At 33.1% G+C, this 24,554-nt stretch overlaps 2 protein-coding genes across 3 annotated transcripts; one reads left to right on the forward strand and one right to left on the reverse strand.

The window, feature by feature from the left end:
- Nucleotides 1–7,921: 7,921 nt before the first annotated feature.
- Nucleotides 7,922–17,940, reverse strand: LOC148176828 (telomerase reverse transcriptase-like). 2 transcript variants are annotated; one of them, XM_088033057.1, is made up of 3 exons: nucleotides 17,794–17,940; nucleotides 10,301–10,405; nucleotides 7,922–10,252 (listed from the first exon to the last, which is right to left on the reverse strand). In XM_088033057.1, exon 3 carries the CDS (start codon nucleotides 10,243–10,245, stop codon nucleotides 8,425–8,427), a length of 1,821 nt encoding a protein of 606 aa, XP_087889183.1. In that variant the 5' UTR covers nucleotides 10,246–10,252; nucleotides 10,301–10,405; nucleotides 17,794–17,940; the 3' UTR covers nucleotides 7,922–8,424. The 2 variants fall into 2 exon arrangements, with proteins under 2 accessions (XP_087889183.1, XP_087889182.1); XM_088033056.1 differs by having other exon boundaries at nucleotides 17,783–17,940.
- Nucleotides 17,941–20,304: 2,364 nt separating this feature from the next.
- Nucleotides 20,305–22,087, forward strand: LOC148176829 (uncharacterized). The gene is made up of 3 exons (XM_088033063.1): nucleotides 20,305–20,489; nucleotides 20,539–20,681; nucleotides 20,727–22,087. Exons 1-3 carry the CDS (start codon nucleotides 20,409–20,411, stop codon nucleotides 22,039–22,041), a joined length of 1,539 nt encoding a protein of 512 aa, XP_087889189.1. The 5' UTR covers nucleotides 20,305–20,408; the 3' UTR covers nucleotides 22,042–22,087.
- The last annotated feature ends 2,467 nt before the right edge of the window (nucleotides 22,088–24,554 follow it).

Consider the following 24,554-nt stretch of genomic DNA (forward strand, 5'->3'; position numbering starts at 1 on the left):
TTTTTTTATCAAAGAAGAATCGTCATTACCTTCCTTGCTAAATTTGACAGCGGTTGGTATTACGATGTTTGTGGAGCGCTTCATTTTGAAGAAAGGTAAAGATGATTACTTTCATTACCTTCGAGATAAAAACAAGAAAATATTGTTTGATGTTGAAACTTAATGTTTATAGACTCGTGAATAAAGTAGCATAAATGTCATTAATTTTTCATTTGTAACGTTAAGGATCAAATTGAGTCCGACTCATTACTACATATTAATGTGTGAAAGCAAGTTCTAATATTGTGTGATTAATTGATTTCCCCTTAAAGCACGAAGATCTGACGCTTTCAAAAACTCTAGAGATCATTTTAAGTCTGTTTTCGCACCTTCAATCTATCCGAATTTTTTAATCTTTTGAGTAATCAATGGGAGTTTTAACACTACAGCCAATGTTTTACTTTCATTTTTTAACTGTACCAAGTTTCAACTTCGTAGAGCAATAAACACAAATTTTAGAAAATGTTATTTCTTCAATATGCTAAAATTTTCAAAATCACATCTAGCCTGTATTTCAATAATACAAACATGAATTTCGGGCAGTTTTCAAATTTTTAGTTAATTTTTTACAGAAGCAAATCACAGCTTCACAAAAGAAAAAGGCACAATTTTTAGAATTTTTTTTCAAAGCCCACAAAAATTTCAAATTTTTCCTTGTTTACTCCGTAATTCGGGTAGCTTAAACGCCACACCAATAAAATTTGGAGAAATTACTACTTTAGATTTACCTTTTAACTGCACCAAATTAAACGTGCTAAAAATTCAGCCAGTAATTTCACTAATTTACACGTTAAATGTGTTAAATTTGACCAGTTTACAACATTTCAGTTCATTCTTCACAAAACAAAATTACAGCTTCATAGAGAAAAAACGCTAAATTTTTAGGTTTTTTTCTTTAAAACTCTACAGCACTTTTAACTGCCCCAAATTCCAACTTTATAGTCAAAAAGGCATAAATTTTAGAAATTTTCATTTTCAAGACGTACCAAAAATTTCGAAAATTTTTTAATTCAGCCAGTAATTTCACTAAATTTTCGGCTACAAACATGAAATTTGGGCATGTTGCAATTTTTGAGTTAATTTTTTACTGAAATAAACGCTAGCACACATAAGAAAATGACATTTTTAGAAATATTCTTTTTCCAGGACCAACAAAATTTTCAAAATTTTTTTGTACTTTCCTCTGGTAGTGTTAACAGCACAACAATGGAATTCAGAAAAATTGCTATTATCGATTCATTTTTTATCTGCACCACATTCCAACTTCATCGCGCAAAATTAATAAATTGCGAGAATTTTCTAATTCAGCCTATAATTTCACTAATTTGCCCGCTATAGGAATTAAATATGGGCAGTTTACAATTTTTGAGATCGTTTTTCACTGAACGAAATCACAGATTCATAGAGAAAAAAAGCACAATTTAAAAAAAAAAATCTTTTTTCATAGAACATAAAAATTTCAAAATGTTTCTTGTAGTTTCCGACTTCTGGTAGTTTAAATTCTACAGCAATAAATTTTTTCCATATAACTATCGTATATTCATTTTTTTCCTACGAGAAGTTTAAGTATTATAGGAAAAAAGGCATAACTTGTAGAAAATTTTGATTTTAAAACGTACCAAAACTTTTTATGTTTTGTTATATTTTTGGGAATTTTAAGACTACCGCAATTAAAACAAGGGAAATTCCTACCTTGGATTCACTTTTTAACTGCACAAAGTTTAAATTTCATAGCGCAAAAGGTATACATTTTAGAAATTTTCATTTTCAAAACGTACTAAAAATTTCGAGAATTTTCTAATTCAGCCTGTAATTTCACAAATTTACACCACCGACATAGAATTTAGGCAAGTTACAATTTTTTAGTTAATTTTTCACAGAACCATGTCATAGCTTCGTAGAGAAAAAGACACAATTTTTAGAAATTTTCTTTTCCAAAACCCACAAAAATCTCAAAATTTTCATTATAATCTCAATAAATCTAGTAGTTTAAATGCTAAAACAATAAAATTTGGAAAAAATACTATCTTAGATTCACTCTTTAGCTCCATCAAATTCCAACTTCATAGCGCAAAAGACATAAATTTAAGAAATTTTCTTTTTCAGGACCCACAAATATTTCTAAATTTACACAGCACAGACATAGAATTTTGGCAAATTAGAACTTTACAGTTTGTTTTTTACAAAATTAAATCACAGCTTCATAGAAATAAAGACAACATTTTTAGAAACTTTTATTATTCAGGAGCCACAAAAAAATTTTTCCTTCTATACTCCCTAATTCTGGAAGTTTAAACACTACAACCATGAAATGTCAAGAACTTACTATCTTAGATTCACTTTTTAACTGAACCAATTTTCAAGTTCATACCGTAAAAGACATTAATTTTAGAAATTTTCATTCGTACCAAAAACTTCGAAACTTTTTTAATTCAGTCTGTAATTTCACTAATTTACACGCTACAAGCATGAAATTTGGGCAAATTGGAATTTTTGAGTTATTTTTTTACTAAACCAAATCCTAGTCACAGAGGAAAAGGCACAAAAAAGGCACAGGGGCAACAAAAATTTCAAAATTTTTCTTATACACTCCGAAATTCGGGTAGTGTAAACGCTACAGCAATGAAATTGACATGTTCCAGACATTAAATTCATTTTTCACAGAACCAAATCACAGCTTCATAGAGAAAAACGCACAAATTTTAGAATTTTTTTTTCAGGATCCATCAAAATTTCAAAATTTTTCTTGCACATTCCGTAATTCTAGTAGTTTAACCTCTAAAACTATGAAATTTGGAGAAAGCACGACTTTAGATTCACTTTTTAACTGCACCAAGTTTCAACCTTATATCCTAAAAAGCATGAATTTTAGAAATTTTTATTTTTGGGACGTACGTAAAATTTCGAAATTCACATGCTACAGGCATATTTGAACGTTTTAAAATAAAATTGAGGTCTTTCCCGACAAACTTACGTATCCCAAGGCTATAAATAAGCCTCAGTCAAGTGTTTGCGTCACTTTGCTGTAATCCTTCATTCACTCAATTTAAATATTCAAACTAACAACAGATTGAAGTTCCAAAATAGTTGGGAAAAGTTGTGGGTGTGTTTCTATCCAAAATTAAGATATATTTGCAGTTTATTGGTCCAGTTTTCTAAAAAAAAATCAAATAATTCAGGAATGGAACCTCGACCTTTTGGAACTAGAGCTAGATCTTCGTTAAAAAAAAATAATTTGAATTGAATAAAATTGGACTTGTTTTGGCGCGATGCTAAATGATTTCATGGGTCAGTATTATAAATCATAAAAATTATGCAGCATCTGTTAAAAATGTTTTGTCGACTCCTCCATCTTTTCTTCAGTTACTTTTAATTCAAGCCAAAAATTCCCAAGTCTAAAAAAAATTGTAACTGGGACAATTTCAATTTCAAAATAATTAATCTTCCAAGACTTTCTGTTACTGTACTAAATTTCAAAATTTTAGACTCAGTTTTTTTTTTATTTTGGTTTTCATTGAAATAAAAAAATTTACCGAGGTCTTAAATAATTCCGTAAACATGAAGATTTAAGTTTAAAATAATCAAATTGTCAATCAAAATAATCAAATGTTTAGCCCTGAAAATATTTTTTTAATTTAATTTTTATTGACACTAAAAATTCCCAGAGGTAGACATTTCTAACCCGGTTTCTGACAAATATTAACCGAACATAAAAATGTTGCAAAATTTATCAAACGCGGTTTTTTTTAAAAAAGTCTTATCTTTCAGGAACTTCAATTTTCCTCGCTACTGATAAAAGAAACATGTCAAAATCGGAAAAATATATTTACAAACATTCAAAAGAAGTTTGAATGATGAAGCTTTCTTGCAGCCTTTAAACTTTTTTGTGCTGCAAAAGCTAATTCTTCGGCGGTCGCAGAATTTGTAAAATGTTGAATTAAAGGTATCACAATTTCGTTTGGAAAACAGAGAAAAAAAACGATTAAAACACAACTGTGGAAAATTATATTAAATACTCAAAAATCCTCAGTACAAAATGACAATTTATCTTCAAAATTTCTTCTCGTATTGGCCAACATTTTCGTTGTCACTTGCCTACATATTTGCAGAATTCCTTCTTTCAGTTCTTCCTTGTTAGGATATCTTCTTCCTCCACGATACAAGTTTTAATTTATGAATCCTCAGAAAGAAATCGCATGGATTCAGATCCGGCGATCGTACTGGCCAGTTCACTTTTCCAAGCTTGCTTAGTAATTTGCTTTAGAAGTGTTAAGTTTCTTTGTGAAGTGTGGCTAGGTGCGTTACGTCGAAGCTGATGGCCGAAAAACATCTTCTGCTAACAGTTCATGATTTGGATCTCCTGTCAATGGGCCATTTATGAAGAACCTTTATTGGAAACTCGATGACCCAGGAGCCTTATTCATACGATGACGGCCTTTCGATCTCTACATACCGATGAAGATTCTTCAGGGTCTAAAGTCGTTTCCAAAAAGACCCGAATTGTCGTTAATTTTTCACAAAATTCCATTCGCATAATCTCTTGAGTGTAACCACTGGTGCTTCTTTAGTTTGTGGCTCTTAAATTTATGTTCTTCAATAATTCGGTACGCAGTTGGTGATGGAATTCCAGTTTCGTTTTGATTTTGGTTTACGCAAATGTTCTAGCGTAGTCAAAACAACAATTGTCTTAGCATTCTGTTCCTCAATTAATATACCTGCTGTGGAAATACCAAGCAAAAGCGTCTCTGATTTTCTAAACTGATTGGCCACTAAAGCAACCAAAACCACTTCTTGAAGCTCCCTGTTCTTCAAAATCTGTAAATATCTACTTTTAAGTTTTATTTTTATATAAAAATCTACAAGGAAACTCCTAACTACCAACACAATGCTACTTCACTCATCCTTATCTAGTCAGGTCGAGTTCAGCTCAATTGGGCAGTCACGGAATTCTCGCAACAAAAGAGATTGCCACCTGCCTAATCGGCCTCAAACAATTATATTAGAAAAACTTACCGGGGGAGTTCCACCCTTTGCCCCATCACTGTATAGTGGCTCGGACTTCTGGCACTGACCCCTTTTCTTGTGGCTTCTGGACATCTTCATCTTTCTTCAACACACTTATTTGGCACCTTCGTTTCGCTTCCACTGGCTAATTCCAAGTTTTCTTTTCTTTTAGGCTCCGTCGCGACTCTGTGATGATGGTGGCAGAACCAGAATCAGTCCGTTAACTGTGCTGGTAACCAACTTGAGAGACAAAACAAAGGAGAGGAACACCGGCACCGATAAGGTTGAAGGACGAAAGAAGCGTCAGAAAGGAGAACAGCTTTGGGTACGACGAAGCTTAGACAGACAACCAACTCAACACACGGAAGATCTCTTTGTCGAAATTGGCAACAGTGACCAACATCCGCATGGTTGTTTTCTTCCTGATTGACGATTTATTAGTCTGGAGGACACTTTTCTCTTATTGTCTGAAGGAGGAAAAATTGTCAATGGAGGCGTACGAAAAGCACTCGCAGAGTAGTACCGACAAGATGGGGAAAAACTTCTTCGGATTTCCACGTGTCTTCTCCAGTAGAAGTAACTTTAGTTATTCCGTCTTGCTCATTTATTTCGACCACGACTAAATACAGGTGTCCTAGAACTCGTGACCCTGAGAAAAGAGGCTTAAGAAGGCAACAATTCTAAACCAAAATTTCGAAACAAAAGTTCAAAAAATATTCGAGTTAAGACGAAAAAACGGTCGCCAATCCTAAAGCGGTAACTAAGGACAGATACTATCATTCATTGGTCAGATGAACATTACATTCTCGTTGCCTAGGATATTTTACTCCATCTCTAGAATAAGCATCAGGGATTGGTTGTTAATTCCCTATCCTTTCTCCAATACTATTAAACTTCAATTTTAGTTTTGAAATTTACCATCTGTATTGCTGTCGGCAGCCTTCCTTTCTCTATGGGTCATGAGTTCTGGGACACCTGTATAGATTTTGAAGAAGAGTACCATTTCTTACCACAGGACTCCGTGTAAAAAGAACAACTTTGTTTGGTTGAAAGTACAAATTGATACTTCTAACATCAAACATGTTTGAAATGTGATACGTCGCTCCTTGTAGTCCGAAATTCCGAAATTTCTAATAAAATCTGTAACTCTGATAGTTTCAAAGGTAAAGCAATGAAATTTCTTTTCAAGACATTCAAAAAACATTCGAAATTACATGATTTTAGTATAAAAGTAAAAATTTTCGAATTTTTTATTTCACAAACGAACTTAAAATGCAAAATTTTCGTACAGTTCAGTGCTCAAAATTACAGCGCACAACAAATAATAATTTTTTGGTAGTCTATTTCTGTTAAATTTAACGGTAATTTAAATCACAAGGCCAAAAAATGTTTGTTTGGAAGTCTGAGTGAAAGTTTCAATAGTGACAGCGCCGTTTAGCAGACTATGACATGACAGTGCGATACCAACCGTTAAACAAAAAAATATATACATTAGACTCCCGATTATCCGACCTAATGTGGACCGACATTAGATCGTATAATCGAAAAAGTCGGATAATAAGAAGTTTTTTCAAGAGTTATCAGGTGTAAATAATGGTATAGTCGATAAGTATTTTTTTTTTCCTATAAAATAAAGTGATAACAAACTTATTGTTTATGAAAAAATGATGTAATAGTTAATTGTTTTTCATTATTGGTTAATCTGTTGTGTTCAACATGCTCATTTGAATCTGAAGACGACACGTAAATAAATGTCTTCTTTATTGTTAAATGCACATTTTTACTTGTTTTCTGGCATATTTACATGTCGCCAAAAACCTTAAAAAAAGACGGCAGCCTAAAAATGTCTAAATTACAAGATTTTTGAACAAAAATTTAGGATTTTTTTAATAGCAAGAACTCAAAATCCAAAATTTTGAATTGTAAGTTGAGAGATCTATTGATTGTGTCAAATTTTTGTTCTTTTAAAATAAATTATTCATTTTTGGATTCGTTACTTCTTTGTTTCTTGTGGATAAATTAGATTTTTTTTACATTCATCGGCATTATTTAAGCATTTTTGGAATTTAAATAAGATTGTGCTGTTATGATTATGTCCTTTAGACTTTTTGGACTTTGGAATTGAAATAACCGAAAAACTGCACTCAGATATTAATTCTGAAAACTGATGTCTCTACTTTTAATTGGCAAATTGAAATTTTTTCGAAATCCGTAAATATCCGTTTCAGAAAAAAAACTGTATTTTGAAAAATAAGAACCTGAAAATTAAAGCATTGTAGCATTTGTCTAAAAATCACCTAAATTTGAATATCGACAGACGGTTCTGGAAGCTGTATTTAAAGTAGAGGTCAAAATACATTAAATAGTGAGTTTTTAGCAAGATCAAACGGTTAATTATAGAGAAATTGAGAGAAATACGTTTAAAATCCCCAAAATTTATCGAAAAATTACTAATATTTGAAGCTAAATGACAATTTCAGCTATAGGCAGACGGTTTTGAAGGCCATATTTGCAAATAGAGGTCGAACTACATTAAATAGTAAGTTTTTATCAAGATCCAACGAATAATAATAGAGAAATCGGCAGAAATGTGCATGAAACCCCCAAAAATTCGTCGTAAAATTACCTATATTTGAAGATAAATGACGATTTCTGGCTACCGATGGACGGTTTTGAAGGTTATATTCGCAAGGTAAGAGGTCTAAATACATGAAATAGTGAATTTTCATCAAGATCCAACGGTTAATCATAGAAAAATTGGCAGAAATGTGGAAGAAATGCACAAAAATCGTAGAAAAATCATTTATATTTGAAAAATAGAGGTCGAAATACATTAAATAGTAAGTTTTTACCAAATTCCAACCATTAATTCTGGAAAAATTGACACAAATGTGCATGAAATCCACAGAATTTCTCACAAAATCACTCGCATTTGAAGCTTAATGCGGATTTCTGCAGAAGACAGACGTTTCTACAAAATTTTCTAATATTCCCTAATGATTATTATGGATTTTCTGGATTTTTGTATAAACTTTAGCGTTCTTTTAAATATTTTTTTTATTTTTTGAATATCCTTAGAATCTGAGATTGATTAAGAATTATTTTACTTTCTCTCCGGTTGAAAATCATCTAAATTATGGTCAATCAAAAGAAAATTTAAAGGCAATACGAAAAGAATCTACAAAGTTCAAAGAACACAACACAGGCTATAAATAGAATGTAAAAAATCCAAAGAAATTGAAATGTTAAGAGAAATCCCAACGAAATTTTAATTTTCTATTATTTCCAAGGGAAATAAAAAAGCATAACAGGTAGAAAAAACGTGTAATAAAACTATAATAAACAATGAACTTTAAAACGCATAAAAACACAAAAACAAAATTATATTCCAACTTTCCTGCTAATCTTAACCTTCCGGAAACTTGCAGGTAATTGTTGGAAATACGTCACATCAATATCAAAATGTGTAAAATCCATTCTAAGATAGTTCTCATTTTTGATCTTCAAAATTAAGCCTTTATAAATATAATTCCGTAGTCTCAAAACTACCAGAAACGCCTTTAAAGCGATGATTTTCAGCAGTCTGAAGGATATTTTCTTCTTCCAAAGCGACCCTTTGTTTAAAAGCATCACTTTGCGTGCTTTAAAAGCACATTGTTTTATGTATTTCATCACAAAATCGTAAACGTAGTCAAAGTCTTCTTCGGTACGGCGAAGCGCTGTGATCGTCGCGTCGCACTTGTATGCCACGTAAACCATAGCATCAAAGAAGTTTTCAAGGACAGTCCTCTGTGAGTTGAAGACTGTGTTCAATTGCATTTTACTCAAACAAGTGCTGATGAGACTAAATGTGAGAGACTTGGTGAAAAACTCTCTCGCATTGCTTTGAGGAATCGGCCGCCGCACGTTCCACAGTTTGAATTTGTGTCTGATTTCGAAGCCGTCTTTGAAGTTGTACAAGTTTCTGACTTCTTTGGTTTTGAAGTTGAAGATTTTGCCACAATATGGGACCTCATGGTGATGGTACAAAGTAGATACTGTTTTCTTGGTGTTGATTGTATGGACTTTTTGAAGGTGGTTCTCAAAATCTCGGACTTTGGACGAGTCAATTGAACAGAAGAAGTAGTCATCAACAATTCGATGGAAGAAGGAGTCGTCGCCCCAATTCCCCAAGTACTGTGTGTCATAGTATGTCATGTAGAGTTCGCACAACGCAGCCGAGAGGACGTCGCCTTGAATGAGTCCGCGGTTACACTGATATAATTTTCTCTGGAAAAAAACAATTTGGTTTTGAACGTAGTTCACAAGGAACTTTTTTTCGCGATTACTCAGGAACCGCGTCGAAGTCCTCTCAATTAGTTTAACCAGACCGTTAATTTCCACGTTTCCAAAAGCGTCCTCCACGTCCATTTTAACACCGTGGATTTCCTTGCCGGCCGCTCTTTCCAAGAAAGAAACCCATTGTTCATACAGAGATGAAGAATTATTCTTCATGTCTCGAGCTGCTGCGTAAATTTTCTTCACTAAATATTTTAGAAAGCGGCTGTTGTCTGTGTGAAGACTACTGGCGATTGGACGGAATTTCAACTCACTGAGAGGACCTTTTGGAATTGCATTCATATATCCTCTAGCTTCGTCCCCCCTGGATTCTTCAGCCTCAACCAGCGCACCGGACTTCTTCAGGTATGCTAAAGCTCTAGCTTGAAAGGAACACCAGTCGCTTAACCAAACAAATTGTAGTTCGTGGCCGTTGCAAGTTTTGAGAGGCTTGTAGTAAAAACTGATCAAAGGTTTGACCACAGCGTCGAGAACCCAAATGTTGGCCTCCCCAAGCAGCATTTCACAATGTGAATTACTGATATTACGGAGCCAAGGCACTGCATTACACGAATATCCTTTGGTCAAAAGTGATGTGTAAACACATTCGCCGACAGACTGGGTTAGAATCAGTTTTACAACCTTGTAGAAACGTTTGCGGTGATGTCCATTTCCAAAGTACTCATCCGGAATTACTTTGTCTAACATTTTTAAAATTTTAATCGACTTATTTCGCTTGTAAGACTTAATCAATCGTGCGTTTTTGAGCATCTGGTTAAAAATGCGGCTCAAGTGGGTTAAGTCATATTTGGAGCAGTCCAAATTTTTAACTTTTAGCAATTTTCTTCTCGATTTTACAGAGAGGTGGAAGTAAACTTGATCCATTTTCTGACTACAAAGGGAGTATTTAAAAAAGAAATTTGATTTTTGGAGTACTTACATGTTAGTTTGAATATGTTACATTAAAATTGGCAGTCTCCGACCAGTTGGTGGTAAACCCTTCCTTCTACCCTTTACCCATGGTGCCAATACGAAGCTGTGATCTCTATAATGAGAATCGAAGTTAAGGCTAAGAACATTTTTGGAGTTCGCTTGTTTACTTCGCAAATTGTAACAAGTAAAGATGTAATTACATTTTTCTCTCAAATATCTTAAACTGACTCTACCAACGACTTTCAGAGTTCGTTGGAAAGGTTATTAAATTACTTTTTTAATGACGTTTAAAGGCACATTCACACCAAAGCAACATAGAAGAACTTTTGGTAAATGAAGTAGCAACTCACCGAAATTTTTAGAAACATTTATAAACACTTCAAAAAACTCAAAACTTGCGTTGTGCTGCTTTGGTGTGGACGCTCCTTTACAAAATCATGATTTTATCTCCAAAACGTGACACATACTGAAGAGTTAATGATTCAAATATTTAAAAAAAAAAAGATTTTTTTATTCGTTTGACGAATAACAACACTAGTCAAAAAAATTTGAACAAAATTTGTACTGCGGAAAGTCATTTCTTAAGTAGAATTCTATTCTAATTCCGAAGCCCCAGGTCAGGACTCAGAGATATTTGTAAAATAAGTTTTTTTTTATTACCCCACGTTCACTTCTATTATTTGTAAACACCTTGCAAGGTCATAAAAATTCAATAATATGTCAATGGAATGGTCACCGAGAGAGTTAGTTTCTGCCACGATATTTGAGAAAACTTATGCTAATTTCGAAAAACGAACGGTTTTTAAAATTGTTTGAACCTTTTTCTTCGATTTTTTTTGTAATACGTCATTATAAAGGTAAAGCTCTCGATGAAATAATTCTTTGAGTTATAATCAAAATTGCATATGAAATTCACTAAAAACAGTTTTTATTGAGACGTGAGACCAGTTTTTTTAAAATATTATGGAAAACACTGACGATGCGTCATCTAGTTCGTTAGAAAGCTTATTAAATTAGCTTTCCAAAACAGTGTCGAGCAATCCCATAACACTGCAAGTTTTCAAAAAAAAGTGCAGAAAATAAATATTAGTAGAATTTAGTAGAAGCTTAAAAAATAATTATTTAAGAATCTCTCTAAATCCGTACCTAATGGAGCAAAAAGGATAGGAAACAGGAAGCGATTCCACTTTAAAAATGACTTTCGACTTTTCCAGTAGAATTTTTTCCATAAGTTGTTGACTGCTGTAATAAATTTTTGTAATTTGGCAGTTGATAAATGTCTCAAATGCAGTAAAGTCTGCAAATTTCATTGTTGTAATGTCAAAATTGCCAGAGTTTGCTCTAACAGAAAATACCTACACTACAGGTGTCCCTAACTGAGTGCAGAACAATGACAAAAACTGATAAAATGTGTACAAGTTAACCATAAACACGTAAAAGAAAACATGGATGTTTTTAAATGAAACTTGTAAGCGGTAATTTTAAAACACCCCTTGAAAATTTTTAGTTGGTGGTAAGATGTTTCAATTTTCAAAAATTTTAAATATTTTTATTGTTTTTTTTCATCATTTTTCAAACATTTTGTTTGAATATTTCGGTATTTTTACAATTTCCGGAAAAATTCTATACAAAAGTCGTCAGTAAAATGTCGTACTTGACTCGGAGCTTCAAAATCCGCGGCACAAAATGACTTGTATTTCAATTAACTCCTCTCTGGTAATGTCTACTTTTGCTGAATTCTAAGTAAATGACCATTGTTCAGAACCGTTGCGCAAAGAAATTAGTTATCTTTGTGCCCGTTTTATCATTTTGTGGTTCTTATGTAAGTAGCGTTTGCCTACTTTTTTCTTATCTTGGTAAGTTCATTTGCTCAAAACCTGTGGACAGTTTTTTAAGTTTATGAAGTCGGATTTTTATTACTTTGGTACACGACAGTTATATGCGAAATCCTCAATTTATTAAAATTCAAAGCGATTTGTCTCTAATCTAATAAAAATTATGCAGTCCTATTTGGTTAACCCTAACGTATATGTACGTTTTGGCATTTTTCATAGAAAATGCAAATGATAAGAATTTGAAATTTTGGGGACAAAAGTAAGCGGATAAGACGAATTGAATAAATAGATTCACACTGTGACACTTCCGGAAGTAGCAGTTAACTTGCTTATTTTAAATAGAACATCCTATATTTTATTGCATTTTTGATTTCTATATGACAATTAAAGATCACTTTCTACAAGGTGTTTATAAATGTTTCTAGCATCAAGGGTGGCTTTGGAATTCCTGTCGTGCACTACTTTGTCGCTTTGTTTTCCTAGTGAATATAACTATCTTGAAAATTGTTTATAATGTTACTTTCGTCAACGACGTCTCAGTTAAAGTTTTGTGTACAAGTTTTTGATTTTCAGGTTTTAAACCACAACTAGAACAGATTTCTTCTGAAAACTTACTTTGTTCCATGATTGAGGTTAACTACAAATGTCAGTTGAAAAATCTAAACCCACATTTATAATGGGCGGCAAATTTCTTTGACAGTTCATAGCCACCTTTGATGCTAGAAACATTTATAAACACTTGTATATACCGTGCTATACCTAAATTGTATCATATCTGAAATATCTCGATTTTTCAATAAAAATAAATTAAATTTGCATTATAAAACAAAAATATTTCCACAAACATTTTTGAGAATTTTTTATGACTATTAGATCACCAAATATGTTTATAAAAGATCCACATAAAATTGAATTGTCGCCGTTCCAAAGTATGCTTAAAAAAATTGGAAACAAAACAGTAAAAACACTTCTTTTTTCGTATTTTTGGTAGGAAATAATTGTCCAATACATAAAGTAAATGCAAAATTTTATTGTACGTTTGTATTGTGACTATTTTCCAATTAGCGATTTTGAAATAGATTATAGGATTCTTATTTCGGAAAGAAAATTTCATCATTTGTAATTTATGAGAAAAATGACAAAACGTATACAGGCTGTCCGGAAAGTGGCGCACCACCTTGAAAGGGGGTAATTGGGTGGTCCCCCAGAGTACCAAAAAAATGTTAAAAAAAATTCCAAACTTTCTGTTTTCGCAAAAGTACCAAAAAAATAGGAAAATGGGAACATTGCTGAACTGTTCCCCAATAATTTAAATTTCTAGTATTCAAAGCCTTAGTAACATTGCTGATGTATTGTTGGCATTAGTCAGGTCGGCTCATAAACGAGTAATGTAACTATGGTTTCAAGTGAACGATGCCACACTGATCGAGATTGTTGATTCAAAAATCTTGTTAACAGTTTTCAGGCATTTCTTACAAGATTTTTCCGATTTTCTTTGCACCATGCCTTTGCGCAAAATGCCCTTTAGGTAACAAATTCATTTGAACCTAAAATTATTGCACAGAAATCCTTAATTTTGGCATTAAACTTTTAATTTTCAATCCATCATATGTTAAAAAATTGAAGACATGGATTTATTTTAACATTTTTCCGGTGATCTATGGCATTGTCCGATGAAACAGTATTACCGTGGTGCGCAACTTTCCGGACACCTGTATGTTCTGTGTCTTCATTAGGAAGAAAACAAAATTTTACTTTACGCAAAAACATTCCTTTTACATCAAAGTGCACAGTGCGGTGAGGGGCACATCGTTATTTTCTGATTAATTGCGGATATGATGTGTAATTGCAATGTTTAAAGGAATCAAAAAGAAGATTTTATCAACGGTAAGAATAGGCACGAGTTTGGTCAACATTAGTGTACAGTTCCAAAATTTGGCCTGATTGACACCTTGAAAGCACTTTCCATCTGATATTCCTCTCACTAATGCCTGCTTGGCTGGTCTTTCATCGCTCATTCTTGTCCCAGCCGTGTGATTCTTTGTGCTCTGACTATGTTGATTATAGAAGCTTGATCATACAAATTCATTAGTTCTCCATTTGATCTTCCTCGCCAGATACCTTCTACTTCTATTCCACCATATGCTCTTTTCGTTTGAAAATTTCTACAGCTTCTTTGTCTTTTTGATGCCTCGCACTCATAGGTGACCATTGGTCTTGTTATGGTTTGATATATTTTCTTTTTTGCATTCTTTGACATCATGTTTGATCTTAATTACGTGTGCTTGGCTTGCCATACATCTGTTGCCGTTATTGACTCTAAATTGGATTTCGTTTTTTTCCTTCACCAGTGTTTGTTAGTTCCATTCCCAGATAATTGAATTTTAGTACTACTCTAAATACAGGCGTAGGTACTCTGCACTTTCTGTTTTGACTTTGACTTTCCCTTCCCCATTTCTTCGTGGTCATGGTCTTCTCACTATCATCCATTTTGTTTTATTATCGATAATTATTATCAGCCCTTTACCTTTCGCCGCCTTTTCGAGTTTCCCAAAAGCATTCTTTAAATTTTGTTCTGTTATTTTTTCTGTGCCGGTTAGTGTCATTCTGACAAGTCTTTTTCACACCTTTTTTCACACCTGCTTGAAATCATTAAAACTAGCAAACCGGGGCAAGTCAAGAATATACGGGGTGAACCCGAATAAAGTGCAAAGATTTTAACCTCAATACAAGAGAACGCAGTTTGACACAATGGGCAAATTTCGCGCTATACGCAACGTCAACGTTTTCGAGAAAAAATGATTAAAGTTTTCTGCAGAAATTGCTGTCCGACACTGATTTAAGTGTATTTTTGAGGTAGGTTGAGAATCCATTATCAATGCCACGGAATGGGTTGAGTGTTGGGAAGAAAAACGCTAATAAACAAGTGGCAAAAAATGTTTTTATCGGAGTTCCAGTTAGTTCAACATAAATCGTGATCGAGAAATGAAGGTTTTACAGTGTCAAATTGTTCAAAATTGGATTATTTTAAGATAGATTTTTTATTCTTTTGTGGTTATGATTAACCTATAGCTATAATAGTAGATTTTTTTATACGGCAGAAAAGTGGTACTTTTTGTCGAGCAATCAAATTGCAGTAGCAAGGCGAAGCGTATGCAAAATTTCGAGACAGCAAAGCCACTTTTCGGCCAAATAACAAATACTACTTTTTCTCCAAACGTTAAATTCAGTTCCACGACCGACAATGAGTGAACGCAAATTGAACTATAAACATGGAATACTATGCATGTAGCCATGATGATGATATTTACTGTGAAAAATATTGGTTTCAAAGAGTTTCAAAGTTAAGATCGGGCAAGTGCCATAGAAAATGTCAGTCTCAAATAGTAACCGTCAGAAAAATTACCTTTTCTGCCTAGGCAGCAAAAGTGTTTCCAAGTCAACGAACGCTTTTCATTACTTATAACAAAACTAACTACTTTACTGTCTAAAAACGACTAAAGAATAGTGACTTTTTGTGACGTTTGGAGAAAAAAAGTGTTTTGCTTACTAGTGAAACTGAGTTTATAGGCGTGATGATATTGTGGATGGTCCAATGAAGGCCATTTGGTAATTTTTCGTAACAACTTTAGGTAACTTTTTTATTATTTCGTTTCTAATTAAAGTTTCAGTTTGATCCACAAAGCGAGTCGGGAAAAGTGACCTTACCACCAATCGAGATAAAGATTAGCCTTTTTGAAGGCCCAATTTATTTCAAACAAATTAATTTTTCGCAAAGGTACTTTTAAAATTGTTGTTTTTAAACGTTTAAACGTTTAACGTTTTTTGTTCGAACGGATTTTGCAGTCTTTGGGAAACAGCGTTTAAATTCAGTTACATTAGCGTCGAATAACGGGTAATCCGGGGGGTTGTGCCCCATTCGAATTTCGATTTTATTTGCAGAATTATGATTTAGAGCGATGTCTAATATTGTGGTTAAAATTTTTGCACTTTATTCGGATTCACCCTGTATAATGTCTAATCTGTAAATTGTAATTTGAATCTCTAATTTATCATCTCCAATTTGTTAATTTCTAATGTATTATTTGTTATCTATAATATTCAATTTGAAATTTGTTTCTGTACTCTGTTATTCTGATAGTTATAATTCGTAATGTGGAATTTGTAATAAATAATCTGCATTCTGCATTCTCTAATCTGTAATTTGTTAGCTGTAACTTGAAGTTGCAAACTGTAAATTTGTAATCTGTAAATTGTTATTTGCAATCTGTAATATGTAATTCATAATTCACAATTCGTAATGCATCAATTTGAATAAATTTGGCCGCTAGCTCTAACGCAGTACTCTATGGACCAAAATTGTCACTTTGTGGTCCTAAAAAGTTCGCTGCAGTGAGATCATTAACTGGGCCTTAATATGTAATCTGTAACTTATAATTTACAATCTATAATGTAAATCTGTTATTTGTAATAAGGGTCCGGCAATACCCCTAAAATCGTCTTTAATTTTAAAATTACAATTCTGAAAATTTGCATACGCTAATAGTTGACAAAGCTCTAGAAGCTGACGCAAAAATTTGTTTTTATCACGGTTTAAGAAGTATAATTTTTAGCGATTTTTGAGTTTTTGCGGAAATATTCGCCAATTCAATTTTTTTTCAACATAACTGTGATACAAATATCTGAGTTTTTATTTTAAAAATAAAAAATTAAAAGTTGATATCACAAACCCTCACGACGCCTAAACCATCAGTGATAAAAAACAAATTTTTGCGTTAGCTTCTAGAGCTTTGTCAACTGTGAGCGCATGCAAATTTTCAAAATTTTATCTTTCAAATTAAAGACGATTTTGGGGGTGGACACAAGTGTTGCTGGACCCTGTATAATATGTAACTTGTAATTTATAATTTGTTATCTGTAATTTACAATTTCAATCTATAATTTTTAATTTGTAATCACCCAAGACTTCGAGCTCAATATCTTTGTTATTTGTGAACGCATTTTAATAAAATTAAAAATCAAGATAACTGAAGAAATTGATTTGGCATTGCAGATGACACTATTTTCTTGAAAATGTTAATTTTATTTGTCTTAATTAAAATTTAAATCATTTAAAATTAATCTTATTTTATAAAGCGGCTATAATAACAGACGGTTGCTAAAAATAAACCGTTTAGCAGGTCCAGTTTCCAAGAAAAAGACCAAAATCTAAAAAACCGTTTTCAAAAGTAATAAAATTATCTCTCTAAAAAAGAGAAAATAAATTTTTAACAAATGTCCAAAATGAGTATTTTATAAAATACGAGACACCTAGGTACGCCACTGTTAGTTTGACGTTATCAAAACCTTTCCTAGGATGACTTTGATCCAAAGTCCCGCAGTCCTTTGCAAAATTCGTTACAAATAAGGCCTAATAAATCTTATTAGAGCTCTTAAAAGTTGAAGTAACTCGACAAAACCGTCTTCATCACCCCTTTAGTTATAGCCTTGGTGGTTATATCACCTAACACCCTGTATATTACAATCCCATTATAACAAATTTCGAAAACGGTCGAGGTTTTAATAAATAAACAACCCAAAGAAAGAAAAACAGAAATGCGCTAGAATTACAAAAACATAACCTCATTTCTTATCAAATGAATCTCTGTTCCTACCTTAAACTAACCTGTTGAGTTTAATGAAGATGCCCACTTTAAACTAGACTGATTTACATAAACATAAAAGGGTAAAACAAGTAAATCTTTGAGTTTTCGTTTAGCAATTCTAACCACAAGCTTTGACTTTGCATTGTAGACGCGGGAATTGAGACACTTGTGTGAAGTTAGCGGCTAAGTGTAAAGTCACTTATGAAAGACAACATGTTCCTCTAACCACTTCCAAAAACTGTTTTTTCAGTTAACACTTTGAATTTTTTAAGTAACCAAGCCGGTTAGTAATAAATTTCGGAGTCTTGCGACATATTTATGTATTAAATTGTGCCAGAAACTAATGTTTGTATGTTCAATTACCCCAATTTATCGGGTGTTCCGCGGATCTTAACTACTAGGAAATAAACTTGGAAATTTGAATTTTATTTTTTTCCGGCTCTCCTAAACGCCTAATTAAATTAAATTAAATTAATAGTGGATTGTGCTTCAAGAGGTTCCTAATTCGAAAGCCGTTTTTAGGATCAAATGTAATTGCGGGATTATTAAAAAAATCGAATCAAAAAAGTAAAATTTCAAATTTCCCACTTGAAATTTCGAAGTTGGTACTGAAAATTTGCAGAGCTGTCAGAACATTATTGTCTAAACTAATTTTACTTTTTAAATGTACTTGTACGTAGATAATAGCAAAGGTAAACACGAATACCAAAACTGTTAAAAAATTGGGTCATTTTGGAGGCTATGGAGTGCCTGTTAAGTATGCAATCTCCCACTTTGGAGGATCAACAAACCGTGCCGGTCTATTTAAATACCATTGAAAGCGTTGTTAAGATGCAGTGATTAATTACCTATTTTTTGTATTGTAGTTAGGTTGCAACTTCTTAAAATATATTTCCTTAATGATAATTTTGATCAGTGATTGGTAAATGTTTAATTTCAGCCAGAATACAAGCTGGTATCTCTGTTAATTTTTGGCATATTAAGTTAAATTTTTATAAAATCGTAAAGTTCTTTTTTAGGGATATATGCAACTTGCAACTTTGCAAAATTCATGATGATACTAAATACAGCAGATATGGCAAGTTCAATCTATTAGGATTTTTTAAATAAAGCTATTTTCTTCTAATTTACTTCGCGTTAGGAATATCTCTAAAAGTTAGGTATTATTCTAAGAGAAGTTGCTTAGAATCGAATTTTAAATTCATTTATATCAAATGAGGAGTTTTTAAACGAAAAATTTCCAATTTTTATTTTATCACATATATAAGTTCTTTTATGCAGTAGTACATAAAATTGTACAAAATAATAATATTTAATTATCAATAATAAACGATCGAATTTTAAGATTTTAATATTTAAAAAAAATCGAAATAAGAATTTTAAGTCGAACTTTTGTAAGGAATGGATTCTGAGCAACTTTTCTCAAAAATCGAAGATGTCAAATTCCAAGGAAAGGTTCACTTTATTCAAAAACTCATGGACAATCTTTCATTTACAAATTCATTCTTCTAAAATTAAGGAAGATAAAAGCTTATTCATTTTAAGTACAGTATGACCCAAAAAATTTGTGATCAGCCCTTCTCTGAAAAACAAAAGACATGGAAAACGTAGGTCTTAGTTGAAACAAGCTGCATCTGTCAACCTGATTATTGGTATTGAAGAGATTTGAGTTTTTGGTGGCCGTCTGCGCTCTTGTGAAAACCGTAAACATGTTGAGGCCGAAGTTTGAGGTTATGTTACTAAAAACAGTGTAAATACAGCATGGATAAAAAACACCAGTAGTGCAACGTGCAATTGCTTCTCTAAACAAATAAATAACAGATAAGCGAACAGAAAACAAGTGTATTTAATAAAAAAAATGTTAAAAGTGGTTGCACGCGCACATGAGTTTTCACAGTCTCAAAAACACAACTTAATGTTTTTAGGGTGATTCATTGTGTCCACCCATTTTTTCATTCACATTTTGGCACCATTTCTAAAATAGGACGCGATAGCAAAAGCCTTTTCCAACGGTGAACACCTTTTCAATTTTGACAGTAATGACACTAATGACAGCCAAATGACAACTTAAATTTATTATGCGAAGTTCACTACGCCATAACGTTTTCAATTTTTTTTGTTTTCCACAGAAGGGTTGATCAAAAATTTATTGAATCATACTGTACAAAGCACTGTATTATTTTCTCGTCTAATCTGCAGATATTTCAATTTTATTTTAACTTTTATTGTCAAGCAACAAACGCCTGTAACTTTTTTGCAATTTTTAAAATATCAAATTTAGAAAGTCGTCATTCGTTGGCGTTTTTGGACCACTAGTTACGCCAAAAGTGTCCTAAAATAATCAATTACTACTCATTGGCAGTATAGATAATACATATTAACAGATTTCAACGTAACCATAGTAAAAACATAGTAAAAAATAATTAAATACTGCACAGTTTGTTGATCCTTCATAGTGGAAGGTTGCATACTTTACAGGCGGTAGTGCCCGCACTCTATCCAGTGACTTGTTGACAGTTGAACACAAGACCCTAGATAAAGAACCAAAACAACCAAACAGGTTGGCACCCCTGCCTGTCAGATTTTTCCAAACTTTAAAAAGTGCACTCATTAAACCTGCGAATTGTGCCCTAAAATGTCTGATCTTGACCCAAACGACTACCAGTTTGATGAGTACGAATTGGAGTACTTCCTGGACTTGGAAGGGCCCCCTATTGTAAAATTTCTATAGAAACATAACCTCAATTCCTTTCTGATTTTTGTAGATTCACAAGAAACACCGTTTAATCGCAGCCGTGGTGCAGAATCAAGTCGGAGTTCTTCAGGACTTGCTAGATTCGCCCGAATGGTACAATGTAACGGACAAGTCGGGTTATAATCTCTTACAAATCGCAATTCTACGAGACAAGTATACAATTTGAACGAATTTTCACGTATTGTAGGACAATTTTAGGGTCGAAGTCTTCGATTATTTGATGTCACTTCCTGATTTTCCGTTGGAGTATGAAATCTGCGGGGACACAGCGCTGGTGATCTCTCTTGAAGGTTTTGTTAGTAATGACATTTGGATGCAGGAGCACTTTTCATATGAGCTTGTTAAAAAGGGGGCTTCCATTGATAAAGTCTGCTATAGCGGGAACACGCCTCTACACTGTGCCCTTGATAGATCCCACTGGAGAACAGCAAAACTGTTAATAGAAAAAGGCGTCAATTTTCACATTTGTAACGACCAAGGTGATACCACCATAGAAATGGCACTTTATGGAAACCATGACCTCTTCCTAATGCTACTAATGATGGGGGCCGAACCTTCAATGTCACACTTTGAACACCTCGTTTTCACCCAGACCTCTGAAATCGTGCGAGAGACTCTCTTTTGGCACCTTTTTGATGAGTGTTTACGCCCGGAAGTCCGCCTAGATGTCATACTGAAACTCGCAGAAATCCATCCTCGACTCTTTTACGATTTAGTCGAACTGTCCGTGAAGCCCCAAGTTGAGGAGTTCAGCGCCCACGAACTCTTCGCGAGCTTGTGTAAAATGTCTACAAACGAACTCCAAGTTGTGTTGGAAAAATTCGGGGCTCTTCTAAAAGACATCTTCTGGGATCTAAACTTATGTGAAGGAGTTTGGCACGATATGGTGATACCTCTCATTAATTTAGATTTGATCCGGGACAGTTTCGTCGGGTCAAGTTTCATCGTCTTCATCAGCAATCTCGTTAGTATTAAAGTCTGTAATTACTTATGTATGATGGAACTGTCGGAGTCTGCCCTCACCAAACAGTACTGTTTCTTGTTGAGTTGTAACATGAGGATCACCGACAACGAATTGGTGGTAATCTACAAACATTACGGGTACTGCGAACTCTTTAAAATCCTGTTACAAATGGATATAGAACAGTCGGGTTGGACGTCACGATTCAAGACTTTTATGCCGGTTTTGATTTGTGATATCAATGCAGATTTGGGGGTGTTTCTCGAAAACCCTAAAAAATACTCAGAGGACAGTGTGGACGAATTAGTGAGTTACTTTGCGCACGTCAAGCTCAGGAAACTTTATAGGGAAAGAGCCGAGCGAAATTTGGTCCAACCAAGAGACTTGCGTGAAATTCCTTTGTTGTTAGAGCTGGCAAGAGACGTTTTCCGGAAGCATTTTTTTAAAGCGTTTAATATGAAGAGTTCGAGGCAGTTTTATACGTATTTGGATCGGCTTCCCATCAGCGAGTTCCATAAAAAGGTCATCTCGTATGAAGTTAAATTGTATTAGATTTATATTGTATTTTTTTAAATGAAGAGTTATTTTTGCGAAGAAATCATTATTAATGGCCTCTAAGAATCCCAATTATTAAATAATCTTGGAAAAAATTCTGAGATATCAGAATTATGGCAACTAGAGTTGTATCATCTGGTTTTTAGATAACACATAAGTTTTTGAATTTTTAGATGTCTTTATAGGTTTGCAATCTTCAAATTTGGCCGTTTTAACAAACACTTTATGACAAAAAACGTCACCGAATTTCGCAGTTATCGACTGAGAAATACCGAAACTATGGCACTCTTTACGTCGTAGTCGAGTTTCTTTCACCCATGAAGTTTCAAAATTTGTAGAATTTGTATTTGCTTGGCTATAGTCTTCAAATTCAAAAGTCTTAAAGATCATTTACAAAAGGTTGACTGTGCCAAATTTGAAAACTATCGACTGACAGATACCGGAATTATGACACCTGCAGTGGCACCATCGGACTTTTAGACAACTCTCAAATTTTAAAGTTTGTATAGAAAGTCTCTAGAGATCTACAATTTTCAAATTTGGCAGGTTTAACAAATAGGCCTAGACGAATAACGTCCCCGAATTTAACAGTTATCGACTAAGAAATACCGGAACTATGGCACTTTTTACGTCACAACCGAGTTTCTTTCACTCATGAAGTTTCCAAATTTGTAGAATTTGTGTTTTTTTGTCTAGTCTTCAAATTTAAAAGTCTTAAAGAACGGCTATAAAAGAACAAACTTACCAAATTTCAAAATTATCGACTGAGAAATATCGAAATTATGGCACCAAGATTGGCACCATTCGGCTTTTGGACAACTCTCAAATTTCAAATTTTTTTATAAGAAGTCTGTACGGGTCTACAAATTCCAAATTTGGCAGATTTAACAAACAGACTTAGTCGAATAACATCACCCAATTTAACAGTTATCGATTGAGAAATACCGGAACTATGGCACTATTTATGTCAGAGTCGAGTTTCTTTCATTCATGAAGTTTCAAAATTTGTAGAATTTGTGTTTGCTTGGCTGTATTCTTCAAATTCAAAAGTCATAAAGATCAGTTATAAAAGATCAACTGTGCCAAATTTTAAAATTATCGACTGAGAGATATCGGAATTATGGCACCTGCAGTGGCACCATCGGACTTTTAGACAACTCTCAAATTTCAAAATTTGTATAAAAAGTCTCTAGAGATATACAATTTTCAAATTTGGCAGGTTTAACAAATAGACCTAGGCGAATAACGTCTCCGAATTTAACAGTTATAGACTAAGAAATACCGAAACTATGGCACTCTTTATGTCAGAGTCGAGTTTCTTTCACTTATAAAGTTTCAAAATTTGTAGAATTTGTGTTTGTTTAGCTATAGTTTTTAAATTTAAAAGTTTGAAAGAACTGTTATAAAAGATCAATTTTGCCAAATTTCAAAATTATCGACTGAGAAATACCGAAACTATAGCACCTAGTGCCACGATCGGACTTTTAGACAACCTCCAAATTTCAAAGTTTGTAAAAAAGAAGTCGTTATAGGTCTACACTTTTCAAATTTGCCAGGTTTAACAAACATCCTTAAAAAATTAACGTCACCGAATTTAACAGTTATAGACTGAGAAATACCGAAACTATGGCACTCTTTATGTTAGAGTCGAGTTTCTTTTATTCATGAAGTTTCAAAATTTGTAGAATGTGTGTTTGCTTAGTTATGCTTTTCAAACTTAAAAGTCTTAAAGAACAGTAATAAAAGATCAGTTTTGCCAAATTTCAAAATTATCGACTGAGAAATACCAGAACTATAGCACCTACTGCCGCGATCGGACTTTTAGACAACCTCTAAATTGCAAAGTTTGTATGTATAAGAAGCCTTTATAGGTCAACACATTTTAAATTTGGCAGGTTTAACAAACAGTCTTAGGAGAATAACGTTACCGAATTTAACAGTTATCGACTGAAAAATACTGGAACTATAGTACTCTTTACATCATAGTCTAGTTTCTTTCACTCATAAAGTTTCTAAACTTGTAGAATTTGTGTTTTTTTGTCTAGAGTCTTCAAATTTAAAAGTCTTAAAGAACGGCTATAAAAGAAAAACCTTACCAAATTTCAAAATTATCGACTGAGAAATATCGGAATTATGGCACCATTGGGTTTTTGCAAAGATGTTTTAGTATATACTAAAACATCTTTGGGTTTTTGGGCAACTCTCAAATTTCAAAGTTTGTATAAGAAGTTTTTAAGGTCTACAATTGTCAAATTTGGCAGGTTTAACAAGTAGGCTTAGGCGAATAACGTCACTGAATTTAACAGTTATCGACTAAGAAATACCGAAACTATGGCATTCTTTACATCACAACCGAGCTTCTTTCAGTCATGAATTTTCTAATTTTGTAGAATTTGTGTTTGCTTGACTAGAGTCTTTAAAAATCTTAAAGATTGGTTATAAAACATCAACCTTGCCAAATTTTAAAATTATCGACTGAGAAATACTTAGAAAAATTATATTTGCTTAAG

This window comes from Gnatocerus cornutus, chromosome 3 (assembly GCF_029298725.1).
Source record: "Gnatocerus cornutus isolate USDA-ARS CGAHR chromosome 3, icGnaCorn1.1, whole genome shotgun sequence".
Taxonomy (NCBI): domain Eukaryota; kingdom Metazoa; phylum Arthropoda; class Insecta; order Coleoptera; family Tenebrionidae; genus Gnatocerus; species Gnatocerus cornutus.